This window comes from Neovison vison, chromosome 11 (assembly GCF_020171115.1).
Source record: "Neovison vison isolate M4711 chromosome 11, ASM_NN_V1, whole genome shotgun sequence".
Lineage (NCBI taxonomy): Eukaryota > Metazoa > Chordata > Mammalia > Carnivora > Mustelidae > Neogale > Neogale vison.
Window position 1 is genome coordinate 67,050,463 of NC_058101.1, and position 25,896 is coordinate 67,076,358.

At 43.0% G+C, this 25,896-nt stretch overlaps 1 protein-coding gene across 10 annotated transcripts in view; it reads right to left on the reverse strand.

Moving 5' to 3' along the window:
* Positions 1 to 25,896, reverse strand: part of ADD1 (adducin 1) — an 84,721-nt gene that overhangs the window by 40,291 nt on the left and 18,534 nt on the right. For all 10 annotated transcript variants that reach the window (XM_044267890.1, XM_044267893.1, XM_044267892.1 and 7 more), the window contains one exon: positions 4,161 to 4,375. In XM_044267890.1, coding sequence (XP_044123825.1) covers positions 4,161 to 4,355 — 195 coding nt within the window. In that variant the 5' untranslated portion in view covers positions 4,356 to 4,375. Of the gene's footprint in view, positions 1 to 4,160; positions 4,376 to 25,896 lie in introns of those variants that run through there.

Sequence of the window (25,896 nt, forward strand, 5' to 3'; positions counted from 1 at the left end):
TCAACACAAAAGGCTGAGAAAAATTAATAAATGACCTAAAATTGCTCTTCATATATTTTTGATTGTGAAATGGTTGTAAAGCAACAGAATCTGTGGGTTTTTTTTTTTTATTTTTAAGATTTTATTTATTTATTTGACAGACAGAGATCACAAGTAGGCAGAGAGGCAGGCAGAAAGAGGGGGAAGCAGGCTCTCCACGGAGCAGAGAGCCCAATGTGGGGCTCGATCCCAGGACCCCGAGATCATGACCTGAGCCAAAGACAGAGGCTTTAACCCACTGAGCCACCCAGGCGCCCCAGAATCCGTGTTTTGTTAAGAGTGAATACATATCTAAACGTAGAACACTAAATACATCCAAATGTTTACTATAATCATCTCAGTGATGGAATTATTAGCAATTTTCATGTTCTACTTTGTGCTTCTCAGTATTTTCTTCAAAATAGTTTTTTCTCGGGGCGCCTGGGTGGCTCAGTGGGTTAAAGCCTCTGCCTTCGGCTCGGGTCATGATCCCAGGGTTCTGGGATCGAGCCCCACACTGGGCTCTCTGCTCGGCGGGGAGCGCCTGCTTCCTCCTCTCTCTCTCTCTGCCTGCCTACTTGTGATTTCTGTCAAAGAAATAAGTAAAATCTTTTAAAAAAAAAAAAATAGTTTTTTCCCAAAATAGATTCTCTTAATCACTTTTTAAAAGTTGAAAAAGAAATCCTAAAACATTCATCCTTTATCAAATAATCTTAAATTTTTTAAAAAGATCCTAAACTAGGTAAAAGGATTAAGTTGGGTTGATGGTGACTTTAATTAAAGTCACTACTTTAACAATACAGGTTAATTTATAGCTTTTCTTTCCCAAACCGTGTTGAAATAATTTTTCACATATCCTACAAAGAAATATCTTATCAGAGGTGCCTGGATTAAGTGCGTGCCTTCAGCTTGGGTCATGATCCCAGGACTCTGGGATCAAGCCCCAAATAAGGTGCTCTGCTCAGTGGGAAGCCTGCTTCTCCCTCTCCCATTCCTCCTGCTTGTGTTCCCTCTCTTGCTGTGTCTCTGTCAAATAAATAAATAAAATCTTAAAAAAAAAAAAAAAAGGTAGTATCTTATCAAATAAATACTAGTTAAAATGAAAATGTGAGCTTGGAATGCCTGGGTAGCTCAGTCAGTGAAGTGCCTGCCTTCAGCTCGGGTCATGGTCCTGGGATCGAGTCCCATGTCAGGCTCCTTGCTCAGCGGGGAATCTGCTTCTCACTCTGCCTGCTCTGCTTGCTGCTCCCCCTGCTTATGCTCTCTCTCACTGACAAATTTTTAAAAATCTTTAAAAAAAAAAAAAAAAGAAAAAAAATATGAGCTCACTGAACAAACACCCACATCTGATTACAAACACTCCAAGTTTCTGGATGATTTCACATTCAACTTCTAGTTTTTCATTGCTTGAATGAAAAGCTTAAAAGACATAATGCTCAGTTCAACACACAAGTATAGCTATCAGTAGCTTGCAGGAAGCAAGCAATACATGTATTACTTAATACAATGGTATTAAAGAATATAAGGAACCAAGAGTGGCTAGAGGAACCCCTATTTACCATATGACAAATGATGTCATAGATCATATTCTGTGGGAGTCAAGGAAGGAGGGGAAAGCTGACAGGGGCTTTGACTGAAAAGAAGAAATCAATAAACAAAACACAGTTACTCAGCCATCTTTGGTATCAATGGCAAAGGCAACCATCTAGACAGATATGCTGACACAGGATAAAGAGATACAGACTGATCCAGAAGCCTCACTAAAGGTCACAGAGTATGCTGGGCACAGAGGACAACAGTTGCATAAAACAAGCTCCCTGCCTTCACAGGCCCTTAATCTGAAAAATCAAACCCTCTCTTTCCACCGTTTCCAAATCCACAGATGTATCTATGGGAAGCTCAGTTCAACACACATGTACAATGTATGTACACGACACCACAATTCAGCCCACGTACACAGTGGAACACATGTTAAGTCCCAGGTGCTGTTCTAGGCACTGAAGATATACAGCTAGAAAAAATGGCCCTTCCCATTAAGGAACCTAAAGCTTAGCATACAGCACACAAAAAGAAAACCACAGTGTAAGAAGCCCTCAGTATCCACAGCCGCTCTGATGCCCTACATGTGCAGTAAGGAGCTGAGCGCCGCAGAGGCCGATGAGGGCCTGGAGCCACCCAGCCAGATCCCAGAGTCTACTCCAGCCAGCACTCACGGCCAGTGACCTTGTGTGCTTCCTTGGTCCTAAATACTGGTGGTTCAACATCCACACCCTCACCTCTCAGCCAACTGCCTGCCTCTCCTCTAGTGACCCTGTCCTCCAATTACCCAGGCCTCCCATGTGCATGATCATGTCCCACACTGCATTCAGATCGTCACAGTTGATGCTGACTATGTCTGTCCTCGACGACCTGTAGATGGGGGCCTGCACAGCACCTGCACACAGTCAGTGCCATAAGTCAACTTTCTGCACTCTGCCCCCAGTGATGTTTCCTTCATTTCTTGTGGCTTTTATACAGGAAACTGCTCAAGCCTAAAATCTAAATGTTCTCTGATTCATTTTTTTCCTCCACCTCTTCCTCATCATCCATCAGCAAGTTCTATTGAACCTACCCTCAAAATAAAACTCAAAAATTACTGCCACCTCCTGCTTGGAAGATGGCTTTCTCTCTTGCCTCATACAACATTTTTTCTTTTTCTTTTTTTTTTTAAGTAGGCTCCACACCCAAAGTGGGGCTTGAACTCACGACCCTGAGATTAAGAGTCACATGCTCTACAGACCAAGCCAGCCAGGCACCCCTATAATACTCCTTCTATACCAAACCTTCAAAAATGAAATCACACCAGGGGCTCCTGGGTGATTCAGTCAGTTAAACATCTGACTCTTGATTTCGGCTCAGATCGTGATCTCAGAGTCGTGAGACTAAGTCCAAGTTCGGCTTAAGATTCTCTTGCTCATGCTCCCCTCCTCCGCAACCCTCTGCTTGCACATGTTCTTTCTCTAAGAATATATTAAACTAGAGCCATTCCTGCCTGCAGCCCTCTGATGACTCTATTATACTCTGAATGCAAAACAAACTCCTAACCGGAGCCTACAGAACCTTCCAGGACCTGCCCCCTCCCTATCACCTACTGTGATCAGACCACACTGGTGCCTCAACTCTCCAAGCCCATCCAGCTCATCCCTGAGCTAGGGATTTCACTTGCTGCCCCTCAACTGAAACACTGCTCCCCCTATCCCTGCAGGGCTGGCTCCTTCCGCTCCCTTCCTCAGAGAGGCCTGTGCGAACCACCACTCAGTACAATCACCCCACTGCTTCCTGCACTGTGCTTCGGTTTAATGTTTCTTGTTCACTTCCTTCCAGAAGGGTGTGAGGTCAGAAACTTAACCCAGCAGGTGCTCATGCAGGTGTTATACTCATGTCCAAACTCACCAAGCTGCACACTGAAAATTTGCATAAATTCCTCTAAATTATACCTCCACAATATGTGAAGACTAATCATAACCAAACAAACAAAATCTCTTAGAGCATTTATCTGTCCTGTTCACTGCTAACTCTCCAGGTTCCTTGAGCAGCATGTAAAAGACAAACATTAAAAGAATTCCATGAGTACCTCCCAACACTCCGAAGCTTTCAGGGAACAAGATCAGAAGGGAAAAAGAAATGAAGCACACACAAGGGCAGCAGCAGCAACACAAGGAAGTGATGGAGACAGAACTCCTTTACATAAGGACGTGAACAGAACACAGAGGGCATGCTTGTGGCTTAAAGTGCTGGGGTCACTAGAGGAAAAACCAATCAATGATGAGGTCCTATTGAGGCCTACCAAGTGCCCAGCACCAGGGGAGGGAGCCTAGAGGTAACAGTAATTTTTAAACAGTTCAAAAACAAAGAGACTCTCTGGAGAAGTAGGGAGAGAATAAAAAGGAGAAGCCAGCACCTCCTCTCCTTTAGGACAATGAAGATCTTTCATTTATCCTGCCTGATAACTTGAACTGAACGGAATTCTTTCCCCAGCCATGCAAATACACACGAGGCAAGAATTTCCTGGGTGGAAATGCAGGCACTCTGGCATGCACAACAGAATTAAGAGCTGAAGCCTCAGAGAAGGAAGAAGACCCTTGTGCAGCAAGAAGGCTTACAGGACTCTGCAGGATCATGGACACCCTCTTCTTCTGCTCCATCATGTTGAAGTCCTGGCGAAGGTCCGGTGCCATGTTCCTCTCTCGCAAGTATTCCGGGTTGTTCTCATCCACCCTGTCAAAGTACCGCTCCTTGTGCGGGGCTGTGGTCGGGGGTGGTGAGGTCACCACCGCGGCACGAGAGTCCCCATTCATGGCACAATCTTTCTCGGTTCCTACAGAATCAACATACAAGAAAGTCTTGTGTTTGAATCATTGTCCAACAGCGTTTCATCACAAGCACATCAGCCTGGCAAACACAGCCTTCAGTGTGAGAACGTCAGGAGTGACTGAGTCAGAGCCATCACGCGCGAGGTATCTTTGTGGCCTCGGAGGCACACACCAGCCTATCTCCCACCCTTCTACAGACCAACGGCATTTTTGTCCTCTTCATTGTTCTTTGGCAGACAACAGGAAAACAAGCTCACAAAGCTATTGTATCCTCTCTCAAACTGAAAAAGAATTGGATACTGAATTTTTTTAAAAAGAGTTTACTTATTTGTCAGAGCAAGAGAGAGAGCATAAGTTGGAGAGCAGCCAGCCAAGGGAGAAGGAGAAGCAAACTCCCCACTGAGCAGGAAGCCTGATGCAGGACACAATCTCAGGATCCTGGGATCATGACCTGAGCTGAAGGCAGACATCTAACCAACTGAGCCACCTAGGCACCCCTAGATATTGAACGTTGACAAGGTAGTTTAAGTCACGATCCTGTCCCATACAGAAAGGACCTACCAGAAGCACAGTTCATTTCTGGAGAAATCGGATTTATGGTATTTTCCTGAAAATGTGTTAGTAGTGATTTCACAAAGGATTCTCCAAACGGATCAATAAGAAAGCAGCTACTCACACACCTATATTCATGCAAACGGGAAATGCTCCTCATCAGATCACCTTTTCAGTTCAAAAAACAGCAGGTACTGAAAACATCAACATGCTCTATTCTGTGACTAAAAGACGCCAAATGACTCAAATTTAAAAGTCTATTATTATGGCTACTTACACTCTTTTTAATCCCAATCCCATCATCTTCTTTGAAATGATGTTCAAATACTAAATTATATTCATCTTTAACTACTAAATCTCTAAAGAGCACCCTTTACTAAGCACAGAAATAGTTTCATTTCTATTGTTGACAACTAAGTGTTTAATGAGCATCTGCTACATCTCACCACTGTGCTAGGTACAAAAAGCAACCGGACACTGGGCTCACATTAGGGAAGCTGGGCTCCCAGACTCATGAGAAGGGAAGAGGGATTGGATCAGAAGTCATAAGCACAGAGACAGCAGGGAGCGCTGGAGAGGAGAGAAACTGGCTAGTGGAATGCAGAGTGGGAAGGAGCAGAACTAGCACCTGGGCAAGTACCTAGCACTTGGCAGCATACAAAGAGACAATTTTGAATCTATTAAGAACAAGAAGGAAAGAATGAAGAAACAGGTGAGAAAGACTCAGGAGCCACAGGCAGAGTTTTGATGGTGAGGGGACAACAGTTCCTCAGCCCACACAGGATGAACAAGGAAAAGATTTTAAAGAAGTCGATTAAAAGAGCTATTCAAATGCAATCTGTATCCCTTCTTACACAGCACACAAATATTGATTCCAAATAGAGCACAAGCCTAAATGGAACAGCAAAATCTATCAAATTCTCAGAAGAAAACACAGGAGTAAATCTATGAGACTTCAGGTCAGGCACAGTTTCATATGACATCAAAAGGACAAGCAACAGGAAGAAAAAAAAGAGATAAACTGGACTTCCTTAAAAGTGTGCTTCAAAGGACACATGAATAAAAAGACAGCTACAGAATGGGAAGAGTATTTGAAAATCATGTATCTTTGAAGAGATCTACAACCAGAATATAAAAAACACTTACAACTTAATCATTACAATCACAATTTTTTTAAAAAGCCTGGGGGCGCCTGGGTGGCTCAGTGGGTTAAATAAAGCTTCTGCCTTCCGCTCAGGTCATGATCCCAGGGTCTTGGGATTAAGCCCTGCATCTGGCTCTCTGCTCAGTGGGGAGCCTGCTTCCTCCTCCTCTCTCTCTCTGCCTGCCTCTCTGCCTACTTGTGATCCGTCTGTCAAATAAACAAATAATAATTAAAAAAAAAAAAAAAAAGCCTGAAAACCATCCGGTGGCCTACAAGAACGGAGCAGCTGACACTGCCCACATCCCTGATGCACAGAATCATGAGATGTGAATAAGAAGATAATGACTTGGGGGGAGGGGGGCGGACCTGGGTGGCTCAGTGAGTTAAAGCTTCTGCCTCCGGCTCAGGTCGTGATCTCAAGGTCCTAGGATCCAGCCTGGCATCGGGCTCTCTGCTCAGTGGGACGCCTGCTTCCTCCTCTCTCTCTGCCTGCCTCTCTGCCTACTTGTGATCTTTGTCTGTCAAATAAGTAAATAAAATCTTAAAAAATAAATAAATAAATAAAAAGAAGATAATTACTTGGGACACCTGGGTGGCTCAGTCAGTTGGGCTACTGCCTTCAGCTCAGGTCATGATCCCAGGGTCCTAGGATCGAGTCCTGCATCGGGCTCCTTGCTTGGCAGGGAGCCTGCTTCTCTCTCTGCCTCTGCCTACCTGTGCGCTTGTGCGCACTCGCTCTCTCTCTCTCTCTGACAAAAAAATAAATAAAAAAATCTTAAAAAAAAAAATTAAAAGAAGAAGAAGATAATGACTTGAAACTGGGAAGTACCGGCAGGCTTGCTGTGCTGCCACAGAGCATGGACACAATGGTGGGGAGAGAAGGGAAGTCCACTGGCTCTCACTCGTGTTCGTGCTCGCTCCCCTGTGTATGGATACACTCATGTTTTCCTCACTTCACTGATGAGGGAACTCAGGTCACTGAGCTAGGAAGCAACAGGGCTAGGATTCAAACTGCAGGCCACCTGGCGGGTTAACCTCTAAGCCACACTGTAAATAGTGAAGAGGACAGGGGGCCAGGCAGAAGCTGCAGTGCAGGGGTACAATGGCCCCAAAGGGATGAGAAGGGAAGAAATCAAGGGCTTGAGATTCTGCATCTCTCAAGAGCTCCCAAGTCATACCGGTGTCACTGAACTTGGACCACAACAGGAACGCAAGGCTTTAAAGAAGAGTTCATTTAAAAAATATCTTATAGTACCAACAGCCAAAGAATCCGTTGGAGGAACCCCCCCCCCAAAAAAAAAGACAGATCAATCTGGATATTGCTCTTCTGAAACCTAAAGATGACAGAACTAACAGTATGCTTAAAGTGACACTATTTTAAGGACTGAAAGTATGAAAACAATTAGGGACTAAAAGTCAACACAGAATAAATAAACCAAGGACCTGAATGTAGTCTTTAAAACTTACTCTTCTCTAAATGTATCCTCTAAATTTGCAGTTTAATTTGTTCACTTTAACCTAGTTTGTTCATAAAGAATGATGCAAAGAACAAAACAAAGGTTGTCTGACATTTCTTCATCAGATGGAAATGAAGCTGACCATCACGAGCCAATAACACAAAGACTCTACTTCAGTGTTTCAGAAACAAGAAAAGGAGAAGAACACGCAGCACTGTTATTTCTCTATCACTAAACGAGGCCAATCTGAAGCCATTCGCACCAGAGAGTATGCAGGAACACTGCAGAGGCAGCTCTACAGCCTCTTCTTGTCCTAGAGCTGACGCACGAAGTCTTTGAAAAGTGAGATTAAGGCAGAGATTGTTCTTTTTATGAGGAGCTGCTGTGTGAATGTATAAGATGAGGACTGCAGTCTAGATACGCACGTGTTCTTTCCTTCAATAAGAAGTCTATACACTTATATCAAAGTACACATATTCTGAGCCCAGTGATCAAGAAAAAACATCGTTCTATTGTTAAAGCACAAAATCGTACTTAGTTTTTGTCAGTCATGCCTTCAGGTTTCATTAACCTAGTTTTTAAGAGCATGTTAAGACAGCCAAACTTTCTAGAAAGATCTCTATAAGTAAGTCATTACTTAATCCAAAATTTTGAAAAAGAAATGGGAAAAATGCAGATTTAAAAAATTTTTCTGGCAACATTAGAGTATTTTTTTTAAGATTTTATTTATTTATTTGACAGACAGAGATCACAAGTAGGCAGAGAGGCAGGCAGAGAGAATGGAAAAAGCAGGCTCCCCACAGAGCAGAGAGCCTGATGCGAGGCTCGATCCCAGGACCCTGGGATCATGACCCAAGCCAAAGGCAGAGGTTTTAACCCGCTGAGCCACCCAGGCGCCCCAACATTAGAGTATTTTAAAAATTTAAAAGGTATTAGGGCAACTGGGTGGCATAGCGAAGCATATCCAGCTCTTGATTTCAGCTCAGGTCATGACCTAGAGGACCAGGGACTGAGCCCTGCTTCAATCTCCACACACTCTGTAGGGATCTGGCTAGAGACTCGCTCTCTCCCTCTCTGCCCCTCCCCCAGCACTTCCTCGGGCTCTCTTTAAATCTCTTAAAACAATAATAACTGAAACGCCCACCTGTTAACATCTAACAGTATACAAGTCAGTATTATTGTGACCAATATTTGGTCACAAAATCAATATTAAAATCTGCTCAATGCAGTATTATGAAGCTATAAAGATTTTTGGCAGGGCGCCTAGATGGCTCAGTAGGTTGGGTCTCTGCTTTCAGCTCAGGTCAAGGTCTAGGGGTCCTGGGATCAAGCCCCATGTCAGGCTCTCTGCTCAGCAGGAAGCCTGCTTCGCCCTCCCCCTCTGCCTGCCTCTCTATCTACCTGTGATCTCTCTCTCTCTTCCCCCCAAGTCAAACAAGTAAATAAATAAATAAAATCTTTAAAAAAAAAAAGAAGAAAGATTTTTGATATAACATACATAAAAGATTGTAACATTTAAGTGAAAAACTATAAAATTCCCTAATCTTTTCAGTAATCCTATCACTACTATAATTACAATCACACAGACAAGATGATACAATGGCTAACTATACTAAAGATGAACAAACTGATTAAAGTAAAGTGCAGATCAGTGTTTCTCTATCTCGATATTCTAGCAAGCTGCTATCATTTTACCTGTATAAGAATTTTAAGATTTCACTAATCTTAATATGTCGCTACCTAAATCAAAGGAATCTCCAGGAACAATCCTTTCAAATAAACACACACACTCAACAGAACCCAAAAGTCTGGATGAACCCTGACAACCAACCTTGGGCCTGTCCACATGAGAGCCCACACCCAACCATGCCCATGTCACTCCTGGACACACAACAGCCTCCTAATTTGTTTCTCTACTCCTTGTCCCCCAACAATCCCCCACACCAAGCCATTCCTCCAGAGAGACCAGGGAGTTTCAAAATAACGCCTAATGTCGGCACTTACTCCCCTGCTTAAAAACTGATGGCTAGGGGTGCCTGGGTGGCTCAGTTGTTAAGCATCTGCCTTTGGCTCAGGTCATGATCCCAGGGTCCTGGGATCAAGCTCTGCGTCAGGCTCCCTGCTCAGTGGGAGGCCTGCTTCTCCCTCTCCCACTCCCCCTGTTTGTGCTCCCTCTCTCACTGTCTCTGTCAAATAAATAAATAAATTTTTTAAAAGTCTGATGGCTAATAACTTAGCTGAATCCTGATCTAAATCTAAAAATAATATTTGAGACAGTTAGACATATGAATATCAACCAGACCTGGAAGGCATTAGGGAATTATTATTAAAAGTTTTAGGTGTGGGGCGCCTGGGTGGCTCAGCGGGTTAAGCCGCTGCCTTCGGCTCGGGTCATGAACTCCGAGTCCTCGGATCGAGCCCCGCATCGGGCTCTCTGCTCTGCAGGGGGCCTGCTTCCTCCTCTCTCTCTGCCTGCCTCTCTGCCTGCTTGTGATCTCTCTCAATAAATCTCTCTCAAATAAATAAATAAAATCTTAAAAAAAATTTTTTTTTAAAGTTTTAGGTGTGATATTATTATATTACACATATAAGATACATAGAGAAATACTTGTAGATGAAAGAGTATCTAGAATTTGCCTAAAGCTTCTCTGGGGGGAGGGAGAGTACAGGTTATACAAAATAAACAAGACGGGCCACACACTAATAATGTTGAAGCTGGAGGAAGGGTAAAGCAGGATTCACCACAGTACTCTATTTTTTTTTATTATATTATGTTAGTCACCATACAGTACACCATTAGTTTTTGATGTAGTGGTCCACGATTCATTGTTTGCATACAAATTTTGTCTATTCTGTATTGTCTGAAAGGCTCCATAATTTTCCCTGTTCTTGGAATAAAGTACCTCAAGACTTTACATAAGCTGCTCTCTGCCTGCCTTCAAATGGACGCATGTCAGCAAGTTCTTTCACACAGAAACCACTGATAATGGGATGAAAGGATATTTAATATCAACATCCCTTGTCTAATGTCCCACAAGACACCACTGGGCCTTGTATATTATTTACTGATCTGGAAATAACAAAGTGTGCCCTGGAATATTCTTTCTTACCGACGTTATTCTAGCCCCAGGATGATCCATCCCAACATGTAACTAAACTTTAGATCAGAAACTAGACAAATTTTTGTTTCTCTAAAATATCCATAAGCTCATTCTAAAGCTTGTGGGCACATTCAATTATTTCTTCGCATCTCTCTTCCAACACAGACATTTTGTAATGGCTAACTATTCAGACCTTCACTTGCCTTATTGCTGAATCCCTAAAGGCAGGACACTCAAACCAAACAAGAAAGTTGCCATTAACAAAATTCTCTGGATCAAGTGTCTGCTAGAAGACCCAGAGGGTCATGTTGGTTTCTAAATATTCTTAAAACATTTCTCAGGGGGGTGCCTGGGTGGCTCCCAGGTTGAGTGGATGCCTTCAGCTCAGGTCATGATCCCAGGGTCCTGGGACTGAGTCCCACACCGGGTTCCCTTCTCAGGGGGAGCCTGCTTCTCCCTCTCCCTCTGCCTGCTGCTCTGCCTACTTGTGTTCTGTTTGTCAAATAAATAAATAAAATATTTTAAAAAATAATAATAAATCATTTCTCAGAAACCATGACTGCCAGGTGATAATGAATTATGGCTGTAAAGAAAATAAATCAGAAGGTATCAAAAATCATAAAAGTGGTCGTTTCTGCTGTCTCCTTGGCCACCTGATCCCCAACTCCAGACAGCCTTTGGAGTCAATAGGAAAATAAGAAAAGAGACCTCTGTACTACCTTCCTTGACTTCTATTACTTCCTGGTGCTTAACAGATCTCCACTACTGCTACTTCCCCCATTCTGTGTAAGGCACTGGAGATAAAAAGTTGCGAAATGAGTAGATGACAGACAAATAAATGTAATCAAACAGTCGTGCTGCCATGACAGAAACCCACTTACATCAGCAGGGAGAAGTGTCTGATGGTGGGAGGCAGAAAGAGCCGAGTAAGGGTGTTATGGGTTGAACTGTGTTCCCCCAAAATACATCGTATTTGGAAACAGGCTCACGACAAATGTAATTAGTTAAAACGAGGTCATACTTGGACAGTATGGGCCCCTCATCCAATATGGCTGGTGTCCTTATAAAAAGAGGACATTCAGATACAGACCATGTGAAGATGAAGGCAGAGGTCCACTGAGGTGATGCATCTACAAGCCAATGAACACCAGCCATCACCAGAAAACTGCCAGCAGCTTGTGGAAAGGCCTGGAACAGATTAATCGTCATAGCCTCAGAAAGAACCGACCCTACCGACACCCTGATCTTGCATTTTTGGTCTCCAGAACTGAGACACAATGAATTTCTGCTGTACGCGCCCTCCAGGCTATGCTACTTTGTCAGGGCGGGCCCCAAGGCCTGTCCAGAAGGCCTCACAGGAGACACTTATAGAGCTAAGTGGTTGCTTCCAGGTGGCATGGGGCAGGCAGCAGTTCCCTGGTGACCGAACACCTATGGAGTCGTATAGAGAGCAGCAGAGCCAGCACAGTGAGCGAGCGGTCAACGTCCCTGCTTTCACACTTGCTCCCTGGCACCCAGCAGGAAGGTACTCAAGGACCTTTCAATGACCCACCTGAAATGTTCTCTCTTCCAAACCTTTCAGGCCTGCTCGTTCTCAAGATCCAACTCAAATCGTCCTGCTCTGTGAAGCGTCCCCAAGCCCCTGAGCTTGGCGTTGGCCTCCCGTGCCCTGAGGTACTTTACTCTGACCTCTCATCAGCCATTTTCAAACAGGACCAGACATTTGTTACACGCACTCCATCTCCAGTCTGTGGGCCCACAGAGAACAGACACTCAGCCTTTAACTAATTTTTGTACACGACCCCTGGGAGAGTAGGGACTCAAGAGACACTTTGTTCCTGCAGTAGGCTACCGACTACAAGGGACATCCTAAGTTCTCTGGAAGGGCTCCGTGAGGTTTCCACCCAGAATTAAACTGCATCATCAGCACACACTCAATGAAATAAATGGCAGACTCACCCAAAACAAAACAAAAACAAAAATTGTAGTTATGAGAAGTGATGGATGTGTTAACTTGATTGTGAGAATCATCAGATTGTACACTTTAAATATATTACAATTTTGACAATAAAACTGGGGGTAAATGTTTTTAAAAATGTGGAGTCTTTGCTGGAGAGAGTGACAAGCTTCTGAACAGGAAGAGCTGATACTGCTGGCTAAGCTCAGGCAAAGGACTGGGAGTAGCGCTTCACACAGTCCACACCCTGTCCAGCCCCTCAGGGGGGAAAGCAAGAGAGACACAAAAACTGTAGCCAGAAATTCGTGAGGAACTTCACGCAACTGGGTTGCTAGGCCCGTCAATGAAAGAGGAATCCCTAATACCTACTGGCAGGAGGGGGCCCAATCCTGGAGCTCTCCTACATGAAACAGAACACAGCCATAGTGAGTTATACCCTCACTGCTCACATTACTAGCCTCGCTCCCCACTTCCCCGGAGGTACAAACACCCACCTGATGTTTAAGATTCTTCTTCACAGGTTCAGGCTGACTGCTATGCCCTACTTGGGATCTCAAAGTTAAGTAAAAGCCTTTAATTACTCTGATCGGATCATTTCTATTCCGGTGTCTCCGGATGTTCTCTTGCAGACGAAACTGCTCAAAAGGCCCCTTTAAGATAATCACTGCTTACTATGTGGTCAGTGATTTAAATCTCAATGGTAGGGGCGCCTGGGTGGCTCAGTTAGCAGAGCATCTGACTCTTGGTTTGGCTCAGGTCATGACCTCAGGGTCCTGGATCGAGTCCTGCGTTGGGGGGGGGGGGCCCTCTAAGGGAGTCTGCTTGTCTCACTTTCCCTCTGCCCCACCCCCCTCTTGCGTGCATGTATGTCCTAATAAATTTTTAAATAAGTAAATGTATATGTATTAAGTAAATACATAAGTAATATATGTATTAAGTAAATACATATTATGTATTAAGTAAATACATAAGTAAATTGTATACGTATTAACTCATTCTTCCCCACAGATAAGGTAGCTGAGGCACAAAGCAGCTGAGCAGCCAGCATGAAGCTGCTGCACTGGAACTCCAGCTGCCTCGCTCCAGTGTCTGCCCCTAACCCTGCAACATTAACTGTCAGCAGTTTCTGACACACCACTCCTCACCTCAAGTCCTAGCATGGGTCAAATCAGGAAAGAGAGAAAAAATAAAAAGTAAAATTTAGTCAAAGCGATGCTTCCCAGCTTTGTCACCCACACTCACACTCCTTCTAATCAGGAAATGATGATCTGGGTGGGTCCTCTTTCTTCCTCTCTCCCTGACATGATGGTTCGTTAACAAGTCCCCAGGCTATATCCTCCTCAGTTTATTCAGTGTTTACAAATAGCCATATACCTGATGTTGTTCTTTTAACCAGAGCTACTTCTTTTTTTAAAAATTTTTATTTATTTATTGAGAGCACAAGCTGGGGTGGGAAGGGGAGACAGGACAGAGGCAGAGGGAGAAGCAGACTCTTCACAGAGCAGGGAGCCCAACATGGGGCTCAGTCCCAGGACTCCAGGATCATGATCTGAGCCACCCAGGCACCCCTACAGTTAGGGGTTAATCAATTCTATCGTGTACTATTATAGAGAGATCAGTCACTTAAGGATGCACAGCCATAAGTGGAAAAACAAAAATCTGAAAATAAAACTCTGATTTGGAGACTGTCGTCTTAATTGCTTCTCATTAAGTGGTCTTCCTGTGCTGACAGGACCCTCCAGTCCCAGGGGCAGTACTGCACAGCAGACAGACCACTGAGCCGAGCGTCAGTGATTAGTCCCACTCCTTCCGCTGTATGACTTCAACAAGGACGAAGTCTTCATCCATAAAGAAAAAATATCTCCCTAACCTAATGAATCAACAAAACAACGGAGCCAAGAGCACTGCTTGGAGAAAATGAGAAATGATCATTGTAATTACAATCATCACATCTGTCACTCCCAAACTCCACACCTAATGCTTCCCGATCCAGGGGAGAAGGAGACATCTAGCCAGCACAAGGGAACCAAAAGAGAGCCCCATACAGGAATTCAGAGGAGTGTGACAAAGGCCCCCGCAAGGCACCATGTTTGTACCCAAATTAGTCCAGGTTAACAATTCTATGACAGTTCCCCCTTTGCAGGTGAAAAGTTGACTCAGTTTTAAGTTCCTGAGGTCTCAAAATAAATAAAGGGCCAAGTCAGGCCACAGGCCCAAGGCCACTAGCTCCAAGTGCCAAGCTCATCCCTCGACTGCTACACAGGAAGTCGGAAGGGGGCACTGGCCGAGGGCAGGAAGCGCAGCGCTCTCTCCCCACCATTTAGCACCTAACAGAGTGGAAGAATGGTGAAGAAAGGCAAAAATCATGCTTCATGACTAATTTCACAAAATTCGCTTCCATACAGAAGAAATATAGTGACATCCGGTACTTACAGGTGGCTCGTGAGCTCATATCAATCAGTTTCCTCTCAAACAGATGCTACTCTTTCTTTTTTTAAAAGATTTTATTTTTAAGGAGTGCCTGGGTGGCTCAATGAGTTAAAGCTTCTGCCTTCGGCTCAGGTCATGATCCCAGGGTCCTAGGATCGAGCCCCGCACCGGGTTCTCTGCTTGGCAGGGAGCCTGCTTCTCTTTCTCTCTCTCTCTGCCTACTTGTGATCTCTATCTGTCAAATAAATAAATACATAAAACCTTTAAAAAAAAAACAAAAAAGATTTTATTTTTAAGTAATCTCTACTCCCAGTGTGGGGCTTGAACTCACAACCCCCAGATCCAGAGTCCCAAACAAGTGCTTTTCAAGAAGAAATTCCACAAAGGAAACTGCACTTCAGATTTTAAAAAAGGAATGTGGGAGGAGTAATTTTATATACTGTGCCTGACAATTTAACAAGTAACAGCCATTCCATAGGACAGTCTCCACTGCAATTCCCGATCCACACGTTCTAAGCCACATGCCCTGAACCACCACACAAAACCAAGAGCAAAAGTCAACTCTATCCTGACAGTGCCAACCACTTTCTCTACTTTTGCTCCTTCATGATACCATTCCTGTCCTTCAAATACTATACGATTTCTGGGCGCCGGGGTAGCTCAGTGGGTTAAGCCGCTGCCTTCGGCTCAAGTCAAGATCTCAGGGTCCTGGGATCGAGTCCTGCATCGGGCTCTCTGCTCAGCGGGGAGCCTGCTTCCTCCTCTCTCTCTCTCTCTCTCTGCCTGCCTCTCTGCCTACTTGTGATCTCTCTCTGTCAAATAGATAAATAAAATCTTTAAAAAAAAATACTATACGATTTTTATTTTTCATTATATTTTTACTGAAGTCAATGAGGCTTTCAAAACTTGCTGTTTTACTGAAACAAAACTCTCCCTGAATTTCATTCCATAAGCGTGGCTTGCTAAAGGGTCGGAGTTAGATTTCTGCTTATTTTTCTGGGGGGAGGGAGGAGGTAGGGATGTTTGGCAGGGTTATAAGTAAGGGAGATTAAAAATACTGACCACATGGGACGCCTGGGTGGCGCAGTTGGTTGGACGACTGACTTCGGCTCAGGGCGTGATCCTGGAGTCCCGGGATCGAGTCCCACATCGGGCTCCCAGCTCCATGGGGAGTCTGCTTCGCTCTCTGACCTTCTCCTCGCTCATGCTCTCTCTCACACTCTCTCTCTCTCAAATAAATAAATAAAATCTTTAAAAAAAAAAAAATACTGACCACAAAAACAAACAGCTTTTTCAGAATTTAATGGTCGGTGACTAAATGTTCCTATTACTGAAGTAATTGGTTCCCATAGAAGACAAATGATAAAAAGAAGCTTTGAAGAGAATAGTCACCCAGGGCTAACAGACTGAGAAGGACACTAGCGCTGAGCATGCTAAGACATAGATATTCTGCACACGCAAAGGTCGAGCTGTGAGCTACTTTATTAACTCTGGGACTTCTGAAAACAGGGCCAAATTGTCCTCTTTGGAGCTAGTCAGGAAGTATTTAAAATCACAAGCATAAGTAAAATTCTGCCAAAGGTATATACTCTCTGAAAAGTAATTATGCCAGCTGATAGGGAATGAAACCCCTTTATGCCACCAAGTAATTCTGAGCACACACGTTTTTAGAAGATTCAGTTTTCACAAAAATAAGGATATATAAGCAAAATATGAAGAATGACATATAGACAGTGCCTCTTAGGGGAAAAGAGCAGTGATAAAAAAAATTTGTATTTGCATAAAGAAATGAAAGAATATACAAGAAACTTAAAATGGTGGCTTCCTTTTTAGAAGTGAGAAGGTTCTGGACAGAGGGAAGACAGAGATGGCCAGAAGAGTCTTTATTGTTCATACATATGTATTTTTTAAGTTTATTTATAAAAAAATTTATTAAAAAAGAAAAATTTTATTAAAAAAAGAAAAATTTAAAATATATATATTAAAAATATACCACTGGGGCACCTGGGTGGCTCAGTGGGTTAAGCCTCTGCCTTTGGCTCAGGCCATGATCTCAAGCCCCGTTATCAGGCTCTCTGCTCAGCAGGGAGCCTGCTCCCCCGCCCCCTCTGCCTGCCTCTCTGCCTGCCTCTCTGCCTACTTGTGATCTCTGTCTGTCAAATCAATAAATAAAATCTTTAATAAAAAAAAAAATGATGAGAGTAAGAGACAAGAAGGGGGGGAGACGGTGCTGGGTGGCTCAGTGAGTTAAAGCCTCTGCCTCCAGCTCAGGTCATGAACCCAGGGTCCTGGGATGGAGCCCCATATAGTGCTCTCTGCTCAGGAGGGAGCCTGCTTCCCCCTCTCTCTCTGCCTGCCTCTCTGCCTACTGTGATCTTTGTTTGTCAAATAAATAAATAAAATCTTAAAAAAAAAAAAAGAACAGCAGACAGTTTGTATATCGGGTGGTCCCTGAGAAGGGATAAATGCCACCAGGAGCTGAAAGGTGCAACAGGAGTGGCCTAGGGATCCCAGCCAGGCCTACAAGCATGCCACAGCACCCAACCACTTCTTGCCAAGAGGATTTGTATTGCTTATGACAAATAACTGAATATTTATATCTCTTCACAACTCCAACTAGTTTCAAAAATACATTAAAGGGGCGCCTGGGTGGCTCAGTGGGTTAAGCCTCTGCCTTCGGCTCAGGTCATGGTCTCGGGGTCCTGGGATCAAGCCCTCCATCGGGCTCTCTGCTCGTCAGGGAGCCTGCATCTCCCTCTATCTCTGCTTGCCTCTCTGCCTACTTGTGATCTCTGTCTGTCAAACAAATAAATAAAATCTTTTAAAAAAAATACATTAAAAAACAATCTCTCACATACATAATTTATTTCTCAATATCACTAGCACTATGTTAATATCCAAATAACCTCTGAAGCATTTAAAAGTTCCAGATGATACCTTAAACGGGAAATTATGAAAAAGTCTTAATAACCATAAATCAAAAAAAGGTCAAAAAAATAAATTTAGACAAAGGAAAATTATGTTTCAAATTACATACATTCATTCGTTTTTACTTTTCACAACGGTGCCATTTCAAAAGACACGACACTACTGCAGTAGAGGAGACAATCCAAAATCTAAAAAGCTCAGCACTTAGCCTGCAAACGTTAAGTGACAGGTCCTGGCAGAGGGGCCTGGCAGTCAGCATGGGAAATCAGTAAATCACACAGTGCATCAGCAGCAAGAAGGGCTATGGGTAGGGGACGAGACACACAAGGAGGTGGGGAGGCAAGTGGCATCACTAAGTAGGAGGGTGGAGGGAGGCTCTGGGGAAAGTGACAACACAGGTGGTGTGGGCATCCACCCCCTGCAGGCAGAGAGACAGCTAGAGCCAAAGCCAAGAGTGAAGACTGGCATCTGTTTGGACCTGGGAGAGAGCGATAAAACAAAATTTATCATTTTCTTTAAGCATTAAAATATTTCATTTACATTTTGGTAAAGAAGCAAAGATACCAAAGGTCCACTCAAACCTAACTTGCCCAAGGGGCACCTGGGTGGCTCAGTGGGTTAAAGCCTCTGCCTTCAGCTCAGGTCAGGATCCCAGAGTCCTGGGATCCAGCACCGAATTGGGCTCTCTGCTCTGCGGGGAGCCTGCTTCCTCCTCTCTCTCTCTCTCTGCCTCCCTCTCTGCCTACTTGTGATCTCTGTCAAATAAATAAATAAAATCAAAAAAAAAAAAAAAAAAACTAACTTGCCCAAAACTGGACTCTTAATCTTCCATTAGTCCTGTCTCCCTGCTTCTACCTTCAAACTCTTGTAACTGGACCTATTCAGGTCCCAAAAGCAAGACATACTGTACTTTAAAAGTATTTCCACACAACAGTTCAGAACACTTCTGAAAAACTACATCATATTTTAACAAACCAATAAAAATGCAAAGCATTCTCAAATAATTACAACATTGCAAATAAAATAAATATCCCAGAAAATGTGACCCCTTTAGAAAATCCTAGCTGCAGGGCCTTGCCAAGGGTGGGGGCTGGAAACACAGTTGCTTAAGGAAGGAGTGAAAGAGCGAATACTCTCTAAAGCAACTGCTGAAAAGATAAGCCTGCGGCTAGAAAGAAAGTACATAGTAAAAGAAACCCCCAAATAGGTTAGAACTAAATATAAAGCTTCACTTCCTTTCTGGTTCACATGCTCTGAGAAAGAAACAAAGGTATCACTAACATTTTCCTGCTCTGGTAGATCGGAAGTGGCTGCTCTGTCATTTCTGATTAGCAGGTAAGGACAAATGGTTTTCAAGTGTTTATTTACATCTCCAACTTTCTTGGTCCATCTATCTACTAAAAAATCCTGATGTAGTTATTCTTACAAATTAAAAAAGTGGTATACCTAGTGAACTTTTCTCATATTTGATCCCCCAGACTATTACCTCCTGCAATTTTATTTTTCAGTGAGCAAATATTTTAATATTTTGCATATTTAGTTCTGCAAACTTTTCCTCTGAGATCTTCTGCTCTTCCAGAGACAGTTCTCATTCCTTCTCAGGCACACGTCATAAAATGTTCCAAGAAAGTTTTCAGGAATTCGCTCTGATAAATATTCTATTTTGCTTTTCCCCACAGTCTCTACAGTTTCAAACATTCATCCTTAATCCATCTGGAATTAATTTTCATGAATTACGTCTTCCAGTTACTTCATCGCCACTAACCGACTCTCCCCAGAAACACAGAGGTGTGGTTCTTCACTCCCCAACAGGCCCGCTGGTGCTTGGTTCAGCTTTGAACCAGCAGCACCTCATGGCTTCCCCACAAACTACACAGTCTGACCTGCACCTCATTTTCCTCTCAAGTCATACGTTCCAAGGATTTTGGGGCAATTAGAAATTTAAAAAGTAAAATATCTTGCACAACGTCTGACACACAGTGGATACCCTGTCAATAGGAAATATTTTAATTATCTAATGTCTGATGGAATATAAAAGTAACACGCTAAAAATTTCACTTCAGGGGTGCCTGGGTGGCTCAGATGTTGGGCGTCTGCCTTTGGTTCAGGTCATGATCCCAGGGTCCTGGGATCCAGCCCCACTTCGGGCTCCTTGCTTGGCCAAAAGCTGCTTCTCCTCTCGTACTCCCTGGGCTTATGTTCCCTCTCTAGAGCTGTGTCTCTGTCACATAAATAAATAAATAAATGAAAACTTCACTTCAAAAACATTAGGTTTAACCAACTTAAAGTTAAAATACACTATTTTAATTAAAAATAACATCCTATTATAAACTTATTTTATTAATTTAAAATATGTCATTATAAAACTTATCTTATTTTACCTTTTTACATTTTAACTACAACAACAACAAAATTATTGCATTCTACCTGTATCAACACATGTAGTTTAGTTAACTGAGATTTCTCACTTTAACTCAATCCCTAAACCAATACTCTAGTGTGGCTTACTGAAACTGACTTGGGTGTGGTTTTGAAAACAATTTAGGGCGAGGCGCCTGAAGATAAACCAACCAAACCATCTGTTTGACTAAACAAATTTAGTTTGAACTTTAATGTACTCTATCCTTTTTATATTTCCAAAATCCATGTGATACAGATTGGCACAGAAAGAATCTAGCTTGGGGGGATGCCTAGGTTGAGTGTCCGCCTTCAGCTCAGGTCTTCATCCCAGGGTCCGGGAATTGAGTCTGGCAATGGGCTCCTAGCTCATCCAGGTCAGCCGGGAGCCTGCTTCTCCCTCTGCCTGCTGTTCCCCCTGCCTGCGTGCTCACGATCACTCTCACGCATGCACGCTCTCGCTCTCTCGCTCTCTCTCTCTGTCTCTCTGACAAATAAATAAATAAAATCTTTAAAAGAAGGGAAGGGAGGGAAGGAAGCGGAGAGGGGGAGGGAAAGAAGGAAAGAATGAATCTGGCTTGGGTCTTCAACAAAATTCCATTAGCCTCCCAATGTTAACGGATTATAATAAACATGTTCAAGTTACATTAGAGTTTAGATCACCTGGGTCAGATCACCTAGGTTCTGGTCCCAGGTCATCACTTACTAGCTACATATCCTTAGGCACACTTCTTCATCTCTCTCTACGTATATTTTAGTTTCTTCATCTATAAAATGAGAATGGTAGCATTATCTACTTTCTTGATTTAAGATTAAATGAGTTAACTTATGTCAAGTGTTTTGTATAGTGCTTGGTACACAGTAAGCAATAAATTAAGAAACCATAATAAATGGTAACTATTATCATAAGCAGCACCTTTAAAGATGACTGAATCTCTTAAAAAAGGACACTGGCAGAACATTCTATGATGGCACTAATTAACTGTCCTCCTTAATATGTGCACAGAGACACACAGCAGCACTACTTACTAGAGGTCCCTCTAACAGATGGCATCACTGCTCTGTATTGCCCATTTTTTAAAAAATATTTAACTGAGAGAGAGAGGGTGTGTAGGGGTAGGGGGAAGGGGGGATACAGGGAGAGGCAGAGGGAGAGAAAGAGAATCCCAAGCAGACTGACCCCTGAGCAGGGAGCCCAACACAGGGCTCAATCCCACAACCCTGCGATCACAACCTGGAAGGAAATCAAGAATAGGATCCTCAAATGACTGAGTCCCCAGGTGCCCCTGTATTGTCCCTGTTTAAACAACTGCTAGACTGCAAGCTTACTGAAGTCTGGAGCGATTACAATGCTTATCTTCTGACATTTCCAACACAGTACTCTGAACACAGATCTTAAATAATGCTTATTAAACTAATATAATAAGGGGACACCTGGGTGGCATAGTCAGTTAAGCGTCAGACTCTTGATTTTTTGACTCACGTGGCGATCTCAGGGTCGTGAGATCCAGTTGTATGAGCTCAGTGTGGAGTCTGCTTGAGAGTCTCCCTCTCTCTCTGTCCCTCTGGCTTTGTGCTTGCGCACTCTCTCTTAAAAATAAGCAAATCTTGGAGCACCTGGGTGGCTTAGTGGGTTAAAGCCTCTGCGTTAGGCTCAGGTCATGATCCCAGAGTCCTGGGATCGAGCCCCTCAAAGAGCTCTCTGCTCAGCTCAGCCTGCTTCCCCCTCTTGTGATCTCTCTCTGTCAAATAAATAAATAAACTTTTTTTAAAAGGTCATATAGTTATTTTATAGATGATAAAATAGATGATGAAACTGAGCAAAGTAATGACTTCATCACCAAAGGTTCACATGCTGGCTAAGCTAGAGCTGGTTCTTTCCTCTACCTAGAACATCAACACATCTCACTCACTCCACGGACCCTCAAACTGTGCACATTAGAATCACTCATACTGAATATACTTTTCCTAAGTTTTGAAACAACACATGACAACTATTTCCATTACAAATAAACACCACTTGGAGATCAAGTAAGGCAAATATTTGAGAGGCCCTACCACTCCATAAGATTTACCACAAAAACCAATGTTATTTGTGTATAAGAAATACATGAAACCTCCAAGGGCTAAACAAAAACGGCCCCAAACCACGGAAATGAAACTAGTTAACTCCAAATGGGAACCACTCACAACAGGTAACATTAGCAGAGGTCAAATACCAAAAGTGAGCACTGCTGGAGGCAAAAACAGAGGCAATCAGCTGGAACTCTCAAGAGGGTAGAAATGGTCTCTCAGGTGAGCAGTGACCCTCACTCACAGTAAAAGTAAATACAATCCTTTCAGGAAAAACCACCTTAACGTTGATCCTCAGGTTTTTCCCCAAGTTAAAATCAACCAAATAGAAGGTCTTAGTAAAAATTTCACAAACCCAAAAACAATCTTCATGAGTGACAGTCATCAGAAATAATAAAACATATACTTGGGCCCTCAAAGGCTTCAGATACTAGAATTATAATACAGAACATAGAATAACTATGTATGAAATGGTTTTTTTTTTTTTTTAGATTATTTATTTATTTATTTGACAAAGAGAGGGAGAGATCACTTGTAGGCAGAGAGGCAGGCAGAGAGAGGGGGGAAGCAGGCTCCCCACCAAGCAGAGATCCCAATTTGGGGCTTGATCCCAGGACCCTGAGATCATGACCCAAGCCAAAGGCAGAGCCCAACCCACTGAGCCACCCAGGTGCCCCTGAAATGTTTAAAAAATAAATTGACCACAATATGACAAGCCAGAGATTATAAAAAATGAGCAGAGCTGAAAAAGAAACCAAACAGAACTTACAGATATAAAATGTTGAAATAGTTATTTACAGGGCACTTGGCTGGCTCAGCTGGTGGAGCATGTGACTTCTGATCTCAGGGTTAAGTTCAAGGCCCACCTTGCGTGTAGAGATTACATGAAAAATAAAATCTTAGGGCACCTGGGTGGCTCAGTGGTTAAAGCTTCTGCCTTCAGCTCAGGTCATGATCCCAGGGTCCTGGGATCCAGCCCCGCATCGGGCTCTCTGTTCAGCAGAGAGCCTGCTTCCCTCTCTCTGCCTGACTCTGCCTACTTGTGATCTGTCTGTCAAAAAAAAAAATAAATAAATATAAAGAAAGAAAAAAAGAAAAATAAAATCTTGGGGCACCTGGATGGCTCAGTCAATTAAGCATATGACCCCATGCCTGTGGCTGGGGTCATGATCCTAGAGATCCAAGCCTTGGGCTACCTGCTCAGAGAGGAGTCTGCCTCTCCCTTTCTCCTGTTCATGCTGTCTCCTGCATGGTGCATGTGCCCTCTCTCCCTCAAATAAATAATAAATAAGTAAAATTTTAAAAATAAATAAAATAAAATCTTTTTTAAAAACTTTAAAAAATACTTTACAAATCAACTAATGAATTAATAGGAGCTTTGACACAGATAAAGAGGAATAAGTAAATTAAAAGACAGATTTGAAAAAATTCCCCAGAGACCAGCACAGGGAGACAAGGAGGTACAAACAATGCCAAAAGAGACAGAATAAGAAAGTCCACTACACGTTCACTGGAGTTACAGGCCAAAATAATAAAGAACAATGAAGAGTCTGCTGACGCCACTGCCCCAGAGCCTCCCTGCATCACCAGCCACTGTCAGCCCCACCATAGTCTTTGACATCTCACCAAAAGGCAAGCACTTCAGCTGCATCTCTCTGGAGCTATTTGCAGACAAAGTTCCAAACACAGTGGAGAACTTTCATGCTCTGTGCACTGGGAAGAAAGGATGTGGCTATGAAGGTTCCTGCTTTCACAGGATTATTCCAGGATTTCTGTGCCAGGGAGGTGACTTCACATGCCATAATGGCACTGGCGGCCAGTCCAACTATGGTGAGAAATTTGATGATGAGAATTTCATCCCGAAACACACAAGTCCTAGGATCTTGTCCATGGCAAATGGCCCCAACCCAAATGGTTCCCAGTTTTTTGTCTGCACTGCCAAGACCAAGTGGCCAGATGGGAAGCATGCAGTCTTTCGCAAGGTGAGAGAGAGCAGGAATATTGTGGAGGCCATGGAGTGCTTTGGGTCCAGGAACAGCAAGACCACCATTACTGACTATGGACAAACGTAATAAATTTGACTTGTGTCTTATCTTTACTACCAGACCACTCCTCCTGCAGCTCAGAAGAACAGCTTCACCCCCATCTGCTTGAAATACCCTATAATCTCTGTGCTCTCACTGCAGTCCTATGGGTTCCACGCTTTCCTTACTCCCCTCCAAGCAGCTGGATTGTAGAGTTAAGTTTATGATTATGAAATAAAAACTACACAACAACAACAAAAAGAATGAAGAGTCAGAGTCAATATAATATCCAAGAAGAGAATGGCTAACAACTTTATCTAACTGAAAGACAGGAATCCACAAATAAAGAGAAATACACATCTTGTAGACACAGTAATGAATCTATAGCATAGCAAAGGCAAGAATAAACAAAGAGCATCTACAAAAGCGTAATAATTAGACACTGACTAACATGTAACAGAAATAACAAAAGAGAAATAGAGTTTCTTCAAAATGCTAAAAGGAAATAACTGGCAATCTGGATTTCAACCCCAAAATTATCTTTTGAGAATGTGTGCAAAATAAAGTCACTTCAGATGAACAAAAACAAAGGTACCACCTACATACCTGAAGAAAAGGAATTGCTAAAGAAGAAAAGTGATCCTAGGAAGAAAAATTAGAAATGCCATAAGGACTGTGAGTCAAGAAACTGCTAAATGGGGGGGGGGGGAATCTAAAAATGTATTTTGTATAGGGATGATGATGTCCAATTTATGAGTTTAAAAAAAGGCTGGACTAAAATACTGAACAACAGTAGCACATAACTTAATAGTTGAGTTTAACTGGAATTGAAGTGCTTCAATGTTCTTGTTTTGTTTGGTGGAAGAAGACAGTATTAATTTCGGACTTTGTCACATATATGCAGGGTAAAATTCAAGGGCAACCACTAAAATAGAACAAAACAGTATGTAATTTCCAAACCAAAAGAGGGGAGAACATAAAAGAAAAAAGAAAACTTAGTTGTTTAAAAAAACAAGCGTGTGGGCACCTAGGTGGCTCAGTGGGTTGAGCATCTGATTCCTGATTTCCGCTCAGGTCATGATCTCAAGGTCATGGGATCCACTCATCAGCAGGGAGTCTTCTTTTCCCTCTCCCTCTGTTCCTCCCCCTGCTCATTCTGGCTCTCTCTAATAAACAAATAAAATCTCTTTTTTTTTTTTTTTAAAGATTTTATTTTATTTATTTGAGAGAGAGAGACAGTGAGAGAGAGCATGAGCGAGGAGAAGGTCAGAGAGCGAAGCAGACTCCCCATGGAGCTGGGAGCCTGATGTGGGACTCGATCCCAGGACTCCAGGATCACGCCCTGCGCCGGAGGCAGTCGTTCAACCAACTGCGCCACCCAGGCGTCCCAACAAATAAAATCTCTTAAAAAAAAATAAAAAGGTAAGGGAACCTGGGTGGCTCAGTCAGTTAAGTGTCTGCCT